The sequence below is a fragment of the Camelus bactrianus genome, chromosome 1 (assembly GCF_048773025.1).
Source record: "Camelus bactrianus isolate YW-2024 breed Bactrian camel chromosome 1, ASM4877302v1, whole genome shotgun sequence".
Lineage (NCBI taxonomy): Eukaryota > Metazoa > Chordata > Mammalia > Artiodactyla > Camelidae > Camelus > Camelus bactrianus.
Window position 1 is genome coordinate 89,373,418 of NC_133539.1, and position 19,111 is coordinate 89,392,528.

The 19,111-nt window shown below is 34.8% G+C and overlaps 1 protein-coding gene across 11 annotated transcripts in view; it reads left to right on the forward strand.

The window, feature by feature from the left end:
- Nucleotides 1-19,111, forward strand: part of IFT80 (intraflagellar transport 80) — a 150,929-nt gene that overhangs the window by 47,676 nt on the left and 84,142 nt on the right. For 10 of the 11 annotated variants that reach the window (XR_012508759.1, XM_074368724.1, XM_074368734.1 and 7 more), the window contains 2 exons: nucleotides 9,792-9,971; nucleotides 17,492-17,610. Coding sequence is in view for 10 of the 11 variants with exons in the window: in XM_074368724.1 (XP_074224825.1) it covers nucleotides 9,792-9,971; nucleotides 17,492-17,610 (299 nt within the window). In the remaining variant the exon portion in view is untranslated. The remainder of the gene's footprint in view (nucleotides 1-9,791; nucleotides 9,972-17,491; nucleotides 17,611-19,111) is intronic. The other variant, XM_074368739.1, reaches the window with a different exon arrangement.

Sequence of the window (19,111 nt, forward strand, 5' to 3'; positions counted from 1 at the left end):
TAAAGAAAAACTATAGTACCATAATTTTTCCCTAGGTCCTATAATAAATTTTATTTTTACCTTGGATTTTTAAGAAATGTATGATTCAGATACATAAGGTAAAAAATTTTAAATTAACATAGTTATTGTAAATAAATATACAGAATATATTAATGAATTTCATTCTATTACATTAAGTGGAACAGAATTCAAGGGAAAAGTTGTGACTATATAAGGTATCTTTGGCCAGATTTTTTTTATTATAGTATACCTGATGTACAATATTATATGTCACAGGTGTACAGTATAGTGACTCACAATTTTTAAAGGTTATACTCCATTTATAGTTGCTATAAAACATTGACTATATTCCCTATGTTTTTTTTTTTAACATTTTTTATTGATTTATAATCATTTTACAATGTTGTGTCAAATTCCAGCATAGGGCACACTTTTTCAGTTGTACATGAACGTATATATATTCATTGTCACATTTTTTTCTCTGTGAGCTACCATAAGATCTTGTTCCCTATGTTTTATAATATATCCTGGTAGCTTCCTTTGGCCAGATTTTATATTAACTGATGTTGTTGCTTTTATTTATCAGCAGGTGGTGCTATTGCTTATATAAGAGAGAACTTTTTTTTATTTTCTCTGTTCTTGAATATTTAGTTAGTTATTATGATAAAAAGACTTCCCTCCATTCATTCGTTCTTCCATTCAGTTGAAATAATTACAGTGATTCATTGTCTGCAGTAACTGGTTATTGCTATATGTAACTTTTCATTGTCAACTCATGTAATTTAAGACAGCCTGCAATTTGCTAATTCCTGGTATATTAGAGAGAATATTGATCTTAAAAATCGTTAGTGTGCCTTAAAGAAAAATAAGAAAGTTTGTATCTATTTTATTTTCTACTTAAACTTAATGTGTGAACACACAGTTTTATGAGTTGAATTAATCCAGCTTGGCTAAAGACATATGCTTTTGAGAATCCTTTTACTCTACTGTATTTATATAGAAATAGTAAAAAGAAGGGTGAAGTTGACATTTGGGAGGTATTTTTAAAAGTTGATACAGTCAAGTCATGTTTTTTAGTTTGAATAGCTCTTATTTCCCTATTGGGAAATAACCTCTATGCCTAAGCAATTTGACAGAATACAGGGGGAAAAATGGTATTCTCCCCAAAGGGATGTAATATCCTTTAACAGGTGAGCACATGTAAAGACTCATTCTCAGTTGTTCTCTGTGCTGTGCTACCTAGTATGATTGCTTATTTATTTTATTTGAATGTAGGAGTAGTATTGGTATGTTCTCAAAGCCTTGGAGTCAAGACTCGGTGGTGAATTTACAAAGTTAAAGGCCTCTCCTGGGCCTTCAGGTTCTTCATCTGCTGATAGAAGGGCTGGGCTAGGTGCCATGTCTCTCCTTGCAGCTCCACAGCTCCATGATGCCTTCTCCATGGGCACTAGGCATACTGCTTGCTTCCTCTCCTGAGTAGTATTAGTGTGGTATTTGTTTTTTAATACATACCTGCATTTTTTAATTGCATTTGTATTTTAATACAAGGTTTCTATAGGAAGAAGTAGCACTGTACATGATATGCCAAAAGTGGGAAAAACTCAAGCAGTGCTAGAGAAGTGTGGCTGATCCTATAACTTCAAACTTATTCTAAATTTTATTATAATTGGATGCAAGTAGCAGAAACCATTAAGCAAAAAAGAGAGATTGGCTATAAGGTTATAGGGTTATCTTCCAGAAGCCAGGACAAGGATATAGCTAGGCCTCAGTAACCAGAAACTGGAGTGCTAAGAAAACACAGAAAGTAGTCCCTTTGTGCCTTTTGCCTCTGCTTTTCTCTGTATATCACTCTTTTTTTTTTTTCCTTTCCCAGCAAACTGACTCTCCCTCACCCCCTCCCTCGGCCCTGCTTTACCTGCTGGAAAGTGATCAGTGTTAATAGCTCTCAAGGGTACACCTCCTCTGTTCAAGTAGCCAGACTGAGATAAGAATCTTAGTCTTAGTTTTAAACACCCCCAGGGAAGGGTCACTGGCCCAGCCTAGGCTGGGTACTCACGCCTGGTCTACTGAGATATGTCCAGGCAGGTCGAGGCGTGTTGTATGAACATGGCCATCGGGACCCTAATGCAGTAGTAGTCTTAGGGATTGCTGGAGAGGGCCAGGTCCTAGAAAATGGAGGAGGGAGGCAGCCAACCCAGTAGTTTGCCATTTGTGTTTCAGAGCCGCCTTAGCATAATTTGCCAAAAGTTTTCAGTTTAATCCTCTGAGAGTTTTTCTTCCTAGATGAGTACATTTCTGCCTTTATAATGAAAATTAGAACTGTGTTTTCAGATTTGCTATAAAACTAACTTTGCTGGAAACCATAACGCCGTAAAGTATAAACCATAAAGTAAGAGAACTAAGCTTCCTTTACAGTATAAGACCTTGTTGTCCAGCATTGAGAAACTTGGCAAGCAGTACAAAATCAGAGTTCTGTCTCTTACAGAATTTACTTTGTTTTTTTAAAACCAACGCCTAACATATAGTAGGTTTTCCATAAATGTTGCATTTTAATGGATCATTGTACAGACAAAATATATTATCTTGGTTTTGAATGACTTACATTAACTAACTCAATTGATGTAACAATAACATACATTATAGCATTTTGACTAGTTTTACTAGTATTGATCCAGTTAGTCAGTTTGGTTGATGTTTCTGAGACGCCTGTTTTAAAATTTGTAAACCTTTGGCTTTTAATTTGTTCATGTGGATTTTTTTTTTAAGTCATATTTGGTTGAAGTCATGGTTTAGCTCTGGGAAGGAAGGCTTGCCTAAGGGCACAGACTGATTCATTCATTCGTATATTCATTCATCCATTCAACAGATATTCATATGTGTTAGGTTCTGTGTGATGCTCTGGCTGTTCAAATAACAACCATACCTGTAGCTCACCCTCTTTTCAGAGTACTGATATGTAAACAGATAATGAAATAACACATTTAATGACAAAGCTTACAATATTGTGGGAGAATAAATAACAAATAGAATCATGGTAAATTTTCAGGTATTTTTATACTTATTTTTGATGAGGCTAAACTTGATTAAAGTAAACTTCCTCCCTGGTGGAATAACTTAAAAACATTAAAAAGCCTTTTTTTTAAATGACTAACAAATCGTGTGTGTGTGTGTGTATGTGTGTGTGTTTTCATCAAGAAGCACAAATTTGAATTTGCTTCTTTCTGATTTCTTTCTGATTTTGGTACCTAAAAATCTAAATTTAATTCTCTGTCTAGAAGCACAGAATTTTACTTCTGTTTGACAAATGTTCTTTAGATGTGCAGATGCGAAAATCACGCAGAAGCTCCTGTTATACGTGGGCCATTCCAGCTATGACTCCTTGCACACAGTGTGTCATTGTTCCTCCACCCTCTATGTGGGGGAGAAGTGATGGTTTCCTCTTCTAAAATCTCTTCTATATTTTTACTTATAAATGCCTCATAAATCAAACTTCAGTATTCACACATTCAGATTAGTCATTGCCAGAGATCCCAATCATGTAAAAGATTTTATTTTGATTTAAGAAAAGATGTTATTTCCTTTTATTTCACTGTCTTTAGTTAAATTGCCTTTCTCTAACTCACTCTTCCTTCTTTTTAAGAATTCTGCAGATTTTTTTCAGACCAGTAGTCCCTATCTAATTATTTGCAGTATCTTCTGTTAGGGGCTATAGATTTGACAATTTAAAATTGCTCCTTAAGGACTTTCCCCTCAGTGTTCTATGATTGTCCATATTTTCTCTGAGGAAGGCTCTGTCTCATAGTCTAATTTTTCATACAATTAGGAAATATTCATGAAAAGATGATAGCTTTCTTTTAATATAATCTCAATGCTTTTTGTACAGTTCACATGGTAGAATATTAAATGCATATTTGGCTTGATGTCATAAACCCCTTTTGATTCTTTTTTCTTTCTAAAAGCAACTTGTTCAAAATTTAAAACAAAAATTTTATATCCTTGATAATTCAGTACAAATTGAATGATCCCAAGATCCAAGACCACTTGGTGACAACATTGTCAAATTATTGTTTAATTTTTTGTGAATAAGCCTTTTGAAAGCCCAAACCACAAACCCCAACCTACTTTTTAGAAGTGGTAAAAGTATTGTTTTGTGTGTTTATGCTTATATCTGAATCTTTAGGAAAAAAAGGGAATAAGCTTTTAAAATCCCCAAATTGACTGCTGTGATTTTGTTGTAGGTCAAGTAGTGGGCCCCCAAAGATACCCATGTCCTAATCCCCAGAACCTGTGAATATGTTACTTTAAATGGCAAAAGAGACTTTGCAGATGTGATTAAGGAATGGACCTTTAGATGGTAAGACCATCTTGGATTATCCAGTTTGGCCCAAACTAATCACATGAGTCCTTTAAAGCAGAGAATCTTACCAACCTGGATTGGAGGATGAAGGAGGAGGAGACATTCAAAGTAAGAGCAACTCAACATGCTGTTTCTGGCTTTAAAGATGGGGAAAGGGGACCACAGCCAAGTAATGCAGGTGGCCTCTAGAAGCTACGAATGGCCAGCATGGAAATAGGAGCCTCAGTCCTGTGACTGTCAGAAAGTGAATTCTGCTAACATCCTGAGTGATCAAGGAAATGGATCCTCCCCCAGAGCCTCCAAAAAGGAATGCAGCCTTGCCAAAAACACCTTTATTTTAGCTTAGTGAAACCCATGTTGGATTTACAACCTTTAGAACTGTAAGATAATAAATTTGGGTTATTTTAAGCCTCTAAATTTGTGCTGATTTGTTATAGCAGTAATGGAAGACTATCTTTGTAATTGCAGTACAGGACCAATTTTGCACTGAGTTATGTGGGTGGAATGTTTGGGGAAGGCTCTCACCACCTCCTTAATGATAACAAAATTTCTATTAGCTTTGTTGCTTTGCTTTCTGAACTTGTTATTTCTTAAAATGTAGTAGTATCTTGGTAGTAACATATTAAACTTGTTCTTATTAGGTCCTTTTCTCAGTAATTTGGCTAGCTGAGAGCAGATTTCGGATGAAAGCGTGAAAATAGAGATATAGAATACTATTTCCCAGGGATATGACTTCTGATGGGGAGAATTTTGGGCTTGCCATAGAACACCATCAAGGTCCTGGATATTTGGGGTGATGCTAGTGATATTTGCCCAGAGCCAGAACTAAAATGGCCAGCCTCTTAATTTTTTAAGCCCACCTTTAGACAAAAATATGAGCATACCTCGGAGATACTGTGGGCAATATTCGGGTTTGGCTTTAGGCTACTGTCATAAAGCAAACATCACAGAAAAGGGAGTCGCACGGATGTGTTGTTTTCTCAGTGCATATGAAAGTTATGTTGACAGCATACTGTGATCTATTAAGTATGTAATAGCATTATGTTTTTTAAAAAAACAATGTGCATACTTTAATTAAAAAAATATTTTGTGGGTAAAAAATGCTAACCATCATCTGTGCCTTCAGCAGTCATAATCTTTGTGCTGGTAGAGGGTGTGGCCTCGATGTTGATGGCTGCTGACTGATCAAGGTGGTGGTTGCTGAAGGTTGGGGTGGCTGTGGCAGTTTCTTAAAGTAAGATGCGAGTGACCCTTCCTTTCAAGAATGATTTCTCTGTAGCGTGCAATGCTGTTTGATAGCATTTTACCCACAGTAGAACTTCTTTCAAAATTGGAGTCAGTCCTCTCAAACCCTGGCACTGCTTTATCAACTAAGTTCATTTCATATTCTGAATTCTTTGTTGTCATTTCTATAATCTTCACAGAATCTTCCCCAGGAGTATATTCCTTCTCAAGAAACAGCTTCTTTGCTCATCCATAAGAAGCAACTGCTTACTTGTTAAACTTCTGTCATGAGGTTGTAGTAATTCAGTCACATCTTCAAGCTCCAGTTCTAATTCTCTTCCAGTTCTAGTTCTCTTGCTATTTCTACCACATCTTATGTTACAATGGTAACACAAAAGATCACCGATCATAGGTCACTGTAACAAATAATAAAAAAAATTTTTGAAATATTGCTAGAATTACCAAAATGTGATACAGATACGAGGTGAACAAATGCTGTTGGAAAATGTTGCTTAATAAGCTTGCTCGACACAGGGTTGCCACGGACCTTCAATTTGTAAAAAATGCATTATCTACAAAGTGTAAAAAGTGAAGCACAATAAAAATATGTCTGTATATTGCTAAGTCTCTCAAAAGCATAACAGCAAATGATTGTATGTTCTTGTTCAATGACATGGTGGTGCTTCATAGCTCAAAATAACATCAGTTTTAGTTGGTTAACAAATTGTGAATACAGATCGCATTTATGTTCCATAAACTTTTTTTTAAAAGCTACTTTTTCTATTGTTTTCCTTCTCTTTTTTGTTTATGCATATTGTATTTTTTGTAAATTATTTTTACTTAAGCAAGCCAAGAGTAATTTTTGTTTACTTTTTCATATTCTGTGTTCTAAGAAACCTGTGTTACCTGCAGTTTATTGCTTGGAATTATGGAAAAAATAGAAAACCTCACCAGTATTGTGAAGGTACAAATAGTGATTTGTATTAAGTTGTTTAATTAAGTATACTAGAAAGCTTATATTTTGAAAGTTTATGGCAAAACAGAACTTACAGATCCAAAGAAATCTGAGAAACCTATCAACCAATTATAATGATTGTACCTTATTTGCATCTTAATTCCAGCAAACTGAAGGAAGAAAAGACAATTGGAAAAATCTGAACAGTGACTAGATATTGATAATAGGGAATTATTGTTAATTGTTTTTAGGTTTAATAATAGTATTAAGATTAGGTTTCAAGTATTTTTTAGTAATACATACTGAAATATTTAGTGATGAAATGATGTGATGTCAAGGTTTGCTCAAAATGATCTGGGCCGTGGAGAAGTAGGTGGTGATACAGATAAGAATTAGCCATTTGTTGATAATTGTTCTCAAAGTGTGGTCGCTGGCCCAGAAGCTTGAGCACCACCTGGGAACTTGTTAGATAGAATGCAAATACTTTGGCCCCACCGTAGACCTTCTAAATCAGAGAGAGTGGGGTGGAGCCCAGCAATTTATTGTAACAACCCCTGTATTGTGTAAAGTGTAAGTCTAATACACATTAAACTTTTAGAACCACTGCTTTATGTTATTCTTCCAATTTTAGTTTATGTCTGAAATTCTAATAAAATGTTTCAAATAAAAAGACTAGCTTGATGAATGTAAGAAACCAAATTTTTATATAACAAAGAGAGGCTGGATTAGAGGCTAAAACAAAGGTCCTGTAATTTTCTCAACAGTTAGCAGATGAATTGGCACAATATTAGCAATGAGCCAGTGGCTAATGATAGTCTTAAAGCAAATCACAGATTTTGCTTTTCTCTTAGAACAGTGGCTCTACATTAAAATCACCAAGAGAACTTGTAAAAACATATCCAGACCCCACCCCAAGAAATTCTGGATTTAGTTAGTTGCATTCTTGGGTTTTGGTATTTTTTTGAAAGCTTCCCAGATGATTCTAATGTGCAACCAGAGTTGAGAACCAGTGTCCTAACTTTACAATGCTTAAGAATCTCCTGAAGAGCTCATTAAAAGTTTCCTGGCCTCATCCCCTAGAGGGTCAGATTCAATAGGATGGTGTGGGACCTATTAATTTGCATTTCTAACGAGATCACAGGTGATACAGATGCTTCTGGCCTGAGCACATTTTGAGTAACACTATCTTAAACTAAGGTCAAAGAAAGAGATAAGCGTAAGTGAGAAGGATAGTTAAAAATTTGTCTTCAGGATTCTTGCCGTTAGCACCACCCAATTACATCCAAGGAGTCTGCCTCATTTCTTTCTAGACGTTAGAAATGCAAATGTGAACCAAATGTTCTATGGCTTATTTGGAGAAGAAAAGAGACTTAGAGCATTACAAGTCTCTTTAAAAGCACAAATGATAAGCACAGGGAATATAGCTAATACTTTATAATACATTTGAATGGAGTATATTCTATAAAAATTTTGAATCTCTGTGTTGTACACCTGACACTAATTTTGTAATTCAACTATACCTCAGTTTAGAAAAAGGACAAATGCATAAATCGACTATATTTCAGTTTAAAGAAGTGAAAGATGAAATGCATAAAAGGAAAAAATACTTAACAAATCATAAAAAAGGACAAATAATAAATAGATCCTTTTGATTTACCAATAAAAGTTATTAAATTTACCGATTGGACAAAATATAACCCTGTCCCTTCAAATTTAGTAACTATTAAAGACTCCTTCTCTGATGATTTGCTTGTGCTTGTATTTTTTTTATTACTATAGTAATCACAAAGAGGAAGAAATCACTTCTTAATTTTAAAAGAAGAATTTAATATAGCTTGGATTTCATGGTTCATGTGGACTCTGAAAGAAATCAGAGGAATTTAGGGTGATGATAATATCTAAAATTTCTTTCCATTTTCTCCTGTTAGGATCAGGCATCCATGAGTTCTTAGATAAGTATTTTTAAGTTTAATTTTAGTAAGATGTTTCTCTCTGGTTCTTTGGGTATTTTAAAATCATACTTTAAAGTAAAGAGTTTTAAAATATGAATCTTCATGCTGCTGATGAAACAAAGCTTATGGTTTTTTCATTACCTTCTCCATAATAGCTTTGTTACAGGGCCTTTTATTTAAACAAACGGTTAGAGGTTTGAAGGGAAATAGGAGGGAGCTGAAAAAAAGTGTCAGTGAGTAGTAAGTCATTCAGCCTTTTTATTGTACATGTGAACTTTTATTGGGAATTTAAAGTCTTGTTTTATAGTAGTGTGAATGAATGAAATTTTTTATGTATATTTTTGATTTTCTCCAAATTTTTTGTCAGCGAGCCCATAGCTAATAATGCATATTTTTAAAAAATAATGTAAAAGAAAAAAAAATACCCATCCAAGGACAACAACAACAACAACAACAACAAGAACAACAACAAAATCAAGACTTAATTTGACTACAGGTTATAAGATTGAAAGAATGAAAAGAAAATATATATAAATTTAGTCAAATAAATAAATCATCCTTCTAGTAAATATACGTTTCATCTGAAAACTGAAAGAAAATGTATATAACACTGTCTTTGAAAAAGTTTTTTTTCTTAATGTCTTATTCACACACACACACACACACACGAATCTCTTTTGTCCCAGTTGATACTCATTGGTATCTCTAGATAGCTTTCTCAGATAGCTTCTAGAAGAGGTTATACTTAATGCATTGTGGAAAAAAATCCATTTACCTGTCCTTTCATGGAGTAAGATGTGTATCAGAGATATTTTAGTTACACTGTATGTTCAATTTTGATTACATTATAATATTTCAATAATGTCATCAAAAATTGAACACACAATGTTGAAATATTATAATAAATGTTTAGATGTAGAGACTATAGAGATCCTTACAAATTAATAGTAAAATGTCTTTGCTTCTCTCTGTGGAATCTTTGTATTTCACTTTTCAGTATTACTGCTTAAAGGTAATAATGTAAATCAAAATGGTATGGGTGTTTTGCAGTTCTTGAGAGATTTCATACACTTTTATCATGTTATTTATTCTGCTGTGTACTTTAAAAATTATATCTCATTAAGAAAAGCATTTCTTAGTAATTCTTGAATACAGGTACGTTCTTTTTATTTTTTTTTTATTTTTTTATTTTTTTTCAGGTACGTTCTTTTTAAAATTACCTGAATATGTTAACATATGCTCAATTTAAAACCTCTTTAAAAATTTTTAAATAAATTGATTTTTTTCTTACTTTCTTTCCCAGTGGTCATATGCTTTAGAAAAGCCCAACACTGGCAGTGTAGTTAATATCGCGTGGTCAATTGATGGCACCCAGATCGCTGGAGCCTGTGGAAACAGACATGTTGTTTTTGCACATGTGGTGGAGCAGTGCTGGGAATGGAAAAATTTCCAAGTTACATTAACTAAAAGAAGGACCATGCAGGTATGATTGTGTTCCATGTTTGATTAAATCTGCTTCTTTTCACATTAGTTCACAATACAGAATATGGAATTATCTTCATTGATTATATATAAAAATTCAGTCATATTAGAAATATTTTAACTATATGGTTAGTAACTTTTTCATGACATAAAATATGAACCTTTCACTGATATAGAACTGAGTTCCCACAGCTACTGCAGTTATGGGGTTGAGGCGGGGATGAAACTGAGTCCCCCCAAAACCAAATTCATCTGCCAAGTTTATGTTAACCTCTCTATCAAAAACATTATTCCCTTTCTTGTCCCATGCCGGTTCCCCCCAAGATGGTGGAGTATCAAAGAAAATGGGGCATTGAAACCGAGCAGGACCCTGCGGGGGCCCTCCTAAGTACGAGAGCCCATGTGTTTGAGCTGTTCTACAGAAACTAAGACCCCACCCAAGTGGAGGATGGTGACTACATGCTTGAACCAGACTGGTTAGAACTAGAAGGATGATATTTAAGAAACATCACCCTGTTACCTCACCACCAACTAATCAGAAGAAAGTCACATACCCTGCAGTCCCTACCCCAAATTTTGCTATTAAAAACTCTTCCCCCAATGGAAAAGAATCTGGAAAAGAACTCCAAAAAGAAAAAAAAAAAAACAAAAAAAAGTCTTCCCCCAAAACTCTGAGGGAATTAGGGCCTTTCGAGCATGAGCTGCCTGTTCTTCTTGCATAGCCCTTGCAATAAACCTTTCTCTGATCCAAACTTCAACGTTTTGGTTTGTTTGGCCTCACTGTGCCTCAGGCACAGGAACTTGGGTTCGACAGGGTTAGTGAAACTTGAAGCCTTGAGGGAATATGTGGATTCTGTTGAGGAAGGAGGGAGGAAGCTGTGACAAGTTAGATTTAACTCCTGGAACTGACCTCAAGGCAGACCTAACCTGCTGGTCACTGTCAGAATTACATTATTTTTTAAATTTATAATTGTGTGAGTTTATCTAACCTGATTCAAAAACATTTTCTTTTTCCTTTTAAGAATTACCTAAGGCAAGCTAAAATGGGGAAATGGTGGGAAGTTCTTACTGGGAATTAGGAAGAAAAACAGGTACTTTTGGAGTGAAATTCTTTATAGATTAAGACAGGAAGGTTGAAATGTGCCAATGGAGTTGGGGGGAGAAATATTTTACAGATCTGAGAACATCAGTGGGAGGGGTTACTTAATCAATTGTAAGCTTCTTAAGGGTTCAGTACTAAATTTCACTCATCTTTACCTTCCTACAGGGCCTAGGCCAATGCTTTGTGTATAATAAGCACTCAAGAAGTATTTTAAAGTTAGTTGATGAGAGGTAATAGGAGTGGCCAAAGACAAACCCTCTCCCAGAGAAAAGGGAACTCTACCTTCCTTTTCTTCTTCCTATCCGTATCACTTACCTCTATCTTCAGTATTCAGAATTCAGATGATTATAATCACTATAAAAATTTGAAGGCATATGTCTTGTGATTTCCTGGATGGGTCTATTCAAGAATCCTTTAGCCTAAGTATTCAAGTTTTTTCAAATTGGATAATATGGTCACCAGAATAATAATAATTAGGTGCCTTATACACTTTCTTTATTCTGTTTCGTTATTTAAAAAATTTTAAACTTATTATGGAGAATTTAAAACATACGCAAAAGTAGACAGAATAGTATAATGAATCTCTATGTAGTTATAACCCAGCCCCAACAGCCATTAACTCAGGATCAGGCCTGCCCCATCCATGTCCATATCTACTCTCTCCCTCCCTCAAGTATTTTGAAGCAAATTCAGCTATCATATTTCAGCTGTGAAAATTTCAGTATATACAGCTAAAAGATAAGGACCCTTTTTAACATACCCACAATGCTATTCTCATACCTTAAAAATAATAATTCCTTAATATTATCAAATATCCAAGCAGTGTTCAAATTTTCATCAATTCCCCCATGTCACATTTTAAAAATTTGTTTGTTTGAATCAGGATCCAAAATGGTTTATATGTTGCAATTGGCTAATATATCTTTAAAGTCAATTTTAGTCTATAGATTCCCCTTCCATTTCTGTTTTCCCCCCTGCAGTTTATTTGTTGAAAAAACCAAATTTTTTGTCTAGCCCCACAGTTTGGCCTTTACTGATTGTATCCCCATGGTGTGGTTTGACATATTTCTCTGTCTTCTGTATTTCCTGTAAATTAGTAGTTGGATCTAGGTGATGGTGTAAATATACATATACATTTTAGTTAACCTGGGAACCAGAACATTATTTATAGTGTTGTGTCTATGACAACGAGTGCATTGTGAGTTCTAATCAGCTGATTTGAGGACACAGTTTTATTCATATAGTGCATGGGGGCCAGCTAATATAGTATTGCTAAAACAAGTTCCCCTTTCTAAAAGATGATAACCCAGACTCATCTAGTCATTCCAGCTCCAAATCTCTGGTATGGAAAAGTATAAATAAATGCAAATTTTAATTATTCCCCCTCCTCTCCATATTCCTGATTTATAATGATGAAGGGAAAACAGGGCGGTTGCAATGAAAACTATTTGGAAAAAGGGAGAAAGGAAAACAACACACCATAATGACCAGGTCCATAGCAAAAACCCAGCTGGCCAGGGATATCCTGAGAACTCTTCTCCTTAGCATTAAAGTTAGTTGCATGGTTAATGTGGCAACTCTAGTTTACCCTTCTGATGATCTCCCATTTGGAGGATTCCTTTTCTGTGGTCTGAATATTTTAGCAGCTCACTTAATGTTGTAAGGTGGAGCCACAGATTGCTATAGGGACAACAATCACAACTTTTTGTTTGCCTGGGTTGGAGTTTTGCAGTTTCCTTAGAAGCTTAGTAGACTCGGAAACCAGAGATCATGTTGAGTCCTGATTGTTAAGTCTAGACCTGGACCTGGCAGTTGCTACCTAGCAATAGCCTCCATTGCCCTACCTGTCTCCCTGGACCTCAGCTTTTAGGTGACACCATAACCTAGAGTGGGAAGGTTTGTTAATTTTCCTCGTCTCCACACTGAATCCCAGTAGATGATTCTTTCCAAAAGGATAGTTGATGTCTTTGTTGGGAGGGAGTACCTGGAAGGGAGAGGTACAGTTGGAGGAGCTGAGACATTCCTCAGATCTCGAGTTTACCATTTTCTCTTTCCCACCACTCTTACTTCAGCATGGGGCGCAGCCTTGGCTTTTAATTGTTGTCATGGTACAGTTTGATTCTTAGTCACTCAATCTCCTGTAAAGATAAGAGTTAATGAAAGAGTGATTTTTGAGGATTAAATGAGATGATATATGTAAAATAAAAATAAAAGGTAATTATTGCTATGATTATATCTATGTTTTGGATTAAATGAGTATTTTGGAAACGTGGAAGCGGAAGTTTTGGACTTAACGTTAGTCAGGAGTCTGAATACTGTGGTCATGTAGAGTATTAGGTGATTAAGTTATCAAGAGGTTAATCCTGGAGCTGTCCTGAATTGAACAAAGTAAATGGGTGCATTTTAAACTTCAGCACAGGACATTTCTGATGTGGGGTTTGCCATAGTTTTTAAATTTTAACAGTACTTATCAGCACATCTTTAGTTTGTTATTATGACTGGGATGCTTTATTCCTGTTTGGTTCTAGTGTTCCAAGATTCACAAAAAAAGAGAATTACCCCATGTGTCACTTTAGGCCAATATGACTTTTAATTTGAATAATGGCAGAGGCTTATACAATGGGATTATTTAAATATTGAATTTTCCTACACTTGTATTAACAGCTAGTTTATTTCACTGGGTATCATGTTGCTTTAAAGAAACTACCGTATAACTTCCTTTAGAAACTTTTATTTCATTCCATTAGCTTTAAAATGTTTCTAGGAGAGGATAGCGTTTTGGACCTTTTAAAAATCTCTGGGAGCTCAGACTTATGGTAAAAATGGTGTCATAAGTTCAACTTGGAAGGAAGAGACATACCTTTGGCTCCAAGGAGATCAATAATATATGAAATATTTTTTAAAAGACTTATCTGGACTCAAAAACAGGATCAACATCTCTATGGACCAGAAATGGAACAAAAATGCAGAGTGTAGACTGACGTCTCCAATCTGCTTGACTCCTGGTCCAGAAGCAGGGAGGCAGAGGCAGCGCAGAGCGTGGCTCTTGCAGGCTGATGGACCTGAAAGGACTTGAAGTGAGACAAATGGCCTGAGCCAGGTCTCTGAAATCAGAGCATGGGGGTCTGTGGGGTAGCTCTCTTCTCCCCTTCTGGAAGAATACCTAGAACAGCCTAGCATTTAAAGAGAGACGCACAGAGGCATTGTGTACAGTCGTGGCTTGCTCAGTTCCAGGGAGCACATCGCTGAGACCTAGAGTTGTATGGTACACAGCCGGCAGCATAAACCTGTGCCCGTGAACACAGAGCTCTGCCGCTTCACTGAAAGCACGCTTCACATTTTTGTTCTAAGTAAAACCCAGCTGATTCCTGAGACCAGTGTTTCTCCTACAGCCTTCTCAAGTAGGAGGCTTCTTTATGCCAAGTATTACTGGCTCTGGAGGTCGGGTAGGTATCTTCCTTACCCCTCATTGCTGAGTCCAGACCACAGTGCCTTCTTCCCTAAAGAACTCCAGCTCCTTTGAAGCACCTGCCGTCGGACTACTCTCTCTTTGCAGTCATTTCCTCCACTCATTGAAGAGTGAAGCAAACATATCGGTATCTTTTTCTTTACCACTAGTCCTGGCAACACTTTTTTGTTAAGACTTTTTAAAAAATGTCTCAAAGATAAGAACTGTTTTTATGTTAACATAATCATAGTGATATTTTGCATTTCTCTAGTTGTCTCCTGAGACTTTCTACAGTAACATGTCTCATTTCTCTAATTATTTTCTAAATATATATTTTTATGGTCGGTTGGTTTGTATCAGGAAGCAAAGCCCCATATTGCATTTAGTTAATTTGTCTCTTCAGTCTTTTAAAATCTGGAATAATTCCTCCTCCTTGTTATTTATTTATTTGTTTATTTAAGAAACCAGGTCATTCGTTCTGTTGAATTTCCCACATTTCCTGTTTGCATCCCTGTGGTATGATTACATTTAACACGTTCATCTGACCCTTGTATTTCCTGTAGACTGGTTGGTAGATTTAGATCCCTCATAAGTATAAAGGATACTTTGTAGGTGATGCAGCTCACTCCCTATTACATCAGGAGACACACGTCAGCTTATCTCTCTTTTAGTGATGATAAGATTGATCTGTGTGTTCAGGTGTTATAAGTCTGATTCATCTGTCATATAGTTTCTCATTAGACTTTTGCTTTAATATTTTTAGCAGCCATAGATGATGCTTATTAAGAACCATGTTTCACTGGGAGTTGCGTCTTGTAATTCTATCATTCTTTCTGCATTTATTAGCTAAAATTCTTCTATAAAAGGCCTTGCCTTATCAACCATTTGATTACCCTGAAATGAGACAAATTCTGAATTATTTTTCTTTATATACCAATTTTCAAATAATGAGTTGATTTCCTAGCATGCCCAAAGAGTTTCTTTGTTGTTATGTTATGTTCTATGTTGCTGCTGCTGATGTTATCATTATAAATTGGCAGATTTCAGCATTTTTGATATGTTTCAATCCATTGCAGTTCTCTTTAATGCTCGAATAATCCTATCTTTGGCCAGTAGACTCCCGTGTTCTTTTGAGATGATTTTAATAGCTTATTTGCATTTCTGACAAGACGTTCCAGGCTCCTTACCCATTTCCTGTCCCAGACTTGGAATCAGCTACTTTTCCAATAAGGCATTGTACCTTTTGAGGGGGAATGTTATTTAGAGACCATGATCCAGGTTCTAGGTGTGCTCATTGCTACTGGTTTGATCATTACTTCTAGACAAAATGTATTTGTTTTTGACAGATAAAAATATGTCATGAGTGTATACTGAGGTTTCAAGTTCAAATTCAAGGTTATGGAATTTTACTGTTGATTTTTTTATTTGCAGTTCCTACCTCTTACAAAAAAATTTTGGTTCCTAAAGACATTAATATATCTTAAAATATAGTTTAAAATAACAATCTCAATATTATTGTAATAATATATTACTGAATACTGTTTTAGATTTTTTGTTTTTTTTTTAGATAAACAAATCTATATACCTTCATATCCTTCCCTTTACAAGATGAAAGGTATCATACTATACACAGTGTTCTGCATCTTGCATTTTTATTTTACAATATATTGTGGAGATCACTCCATAGATCTTACGCAGTCCTTTTTATAGCTGTATATTATTCTACTTTGTGAATGTACCACAATTGAGTCAACCTATCCTATATTGATAGACATTTGGGCTGTTCTCATTCTTTTGCTATTATCAGTAGTGCTGTATGTAGTAATAGCCTGTGTGTATGTTATTTCATAGTTTTGCTCATTTATTTTGGGATAGAATTATATAGGTAAGATTGCTGGGCCAAAGATTATACATATATAATCCTTGTCATGGTGATAATAGTTTGGTGGGGTTAGGAGTTGGGGAATAGGTAATAAAAATATAATATGCCTTATAGGTATAAGTACTTCGAAAAAGTATTTATAAGAAGTTTGACTTTATCTTCCTATTTTTCTTTCCATACCCTTTTATTCTACATTAATACTATAATTTTCACATTAATTTAGAAAGATAACATTTTGAGTGGAGTTTAAAGAAATACTAACTTCTAGGTACAATTAATCTCTTTTTCTCAATTTTTTCACCTCTTACTATCAGGTCTTACCCATTCTGGTATTGATCAGAGGTTTCATAAATTTGACTTGACCAACATTTTTCTTAATTTGTTGCAGATTATCCATAAACTTCAAGATTTTTGGCTGATACTGCCTAGTGTTAAAATCCTTGTAAACTTTATTCAGTTAAACTTTTATAATGATTTTGACTATCATAGGCAAGTCTCCATTTGTTAGTTGGTGCTTAGCTTTCTTACATATTATCTTACATGTGTTTTTACATATGGAAATGTGTTCCACCCCACTCTGTGCAGCTTGGCTTCTTCACTATGCAATTGGTTTCTTTACTGACACCACCTACTCCTCTTTTGATTTTTCAAGTTATTATATCTCTTTTTCTAGAAGTTAAATTTTAAAGTAAAATCTACCCCTAAAAAGAGATCCTTTTACTGTTTTGGGCAGAAATCATACAGTCTCTTTCCAACTATGCCATATTCCTTTGACTATGTATCTCAGTGTTGTAGTGTTTTTCACCATATTGCTTTATTGCTACATCATACAGATTGGCTTTCAGGTTAGAAATCTCTATAGGTCTTTTTCTACTCATTTCTAAGACGTTTTCTGTGTCTGCTCTTTTGTTGGTTGATTTTTATACCCAAATATGTTATTATGCCTAGTTCCTATTGAATTCTTCTTTTTTATATTTAGGTAGTCAAGAATATGTTGAATTTTTTTTGTGTTTCAAAATCTTGCTAACTTCCTAATTAAAAGTTTGATGTATTTTAATGTTTGTTGATGTTTCATTTTTCCTTGTTTAGGTTCGTAACGTTCTTAATGATGCAGTGGATTTACTGGAATTTCGTGATAGAGTCATTAAAGCATCTTTGAACTATGCACACTTAGTTGTTTCAACGTCTCTTCAGTGTTACGTGTTCTCGTAAGCATCTTGCATTTCTTAAAAATTCAGAGTTTTGTCTGTGAGGATGAATTTACTTTCAAGCTTTCATATCAATATGAGTTGGTTTAAACTTAATTTCCTCAGAACCTCACCGATCTTGAACTTACTCCCAACCAAGAAGTGATAAAAAGTGAGCTATGAGCAGGGAAAATAGATCTAATAAAGTTTGTGCATCAAAGGTTAGTAATCACTTTTATAAAACAAAATATCTTCTCTGAGATAGTGTTTGCCCTTACTTTACTCATAGCTCTAAGGACTTTAGTATAATTCGATTTAAAGCCCAGAGACAATTAGGAGCATCTGATGAATGATGGGAAAAGGAACCACATAACTGCTGGCAGAGGTGACAGCTAGCAGCCTGACAACAGGCTGAAAGACACTCAGTAAGGACACATGGAGGTATTTGGGCTTCATGTCATAGCCCAGGGTAATCATGGATGTTCATATTGATAATCCAGAGTTGTCCAGAAATGATGAAAGAAAATATATTAAATATACTTTATATTAGAAAGTAGGGAATGATTCAATACATTCAAGAAACTTGTGCCTAAAGCTTTATAAACTTACTTTGTGTTTTTTAAAAGCATAACTCAATGTGTGCTGATAAATGTTGAACTGGCTTTCTGGAAACAAACCAACCAACCTGATTTGCAGTGTTTGCCAATTTCTTTGAAGTAAATACTTCTACCATAGCCAATTTCAAGCTACCAATATGATGTCACAGAATTAAAAAGGGATGCACAGTGACAAACCATTATGTAGAATTGCCACCATATAGATAAAAGAGATCTAAATAATCTGAAGTGCATAGATAATAAGAAAATGTAATAAAATAATTTAGAAATGATAGATTTTGAGTATTTATTATCTTCGTTTTGAATATAATTGCTTAATTATGTTATATAATTTAATTTATTTTTATTTAAAAACATTTTTTAATGGAGGTACTGGGGATTAAACCCAGGACCTCATGCATGCTAGGCATGTGCTCTGCTACTGATCTATACTCACCCCTCTATAGTTTAATTTTAAATAATAGCCTTATTTAACAGTTGGCTTGCAAAATTCCTGAAAATATAACAGTCGTACAGGCTGGCTCTGGTATGCCACCAGTTGACTTCTCAACTATCCAGAAAACTCAAGTAACCACTATAAAACTTTCAAGAGTTGTGAATAAGGATTTTATTTTCATTTTGTGCTTCTATTAACAGCATTGTGTGGTTATAGCTTAATCATTTAATGGAAAATTGGGAATAGAGAATGTATGCATCTTACTCACCACTGTAGACTCAGTACCTAGCAAAGTGCCCAGCATGTAGTAGGTACTTCAGAAATAAATTTATAAATAAATAGATAGATAGGTAGGTAGATAGATAGATATTTTTGGATGAATAAATGAAATGAAAAACATGAAATGTAGTCTTGGTAAGCTAAAACTCAGTAATATACAACAAAAAGTTATCCAACTTAATTAACAATA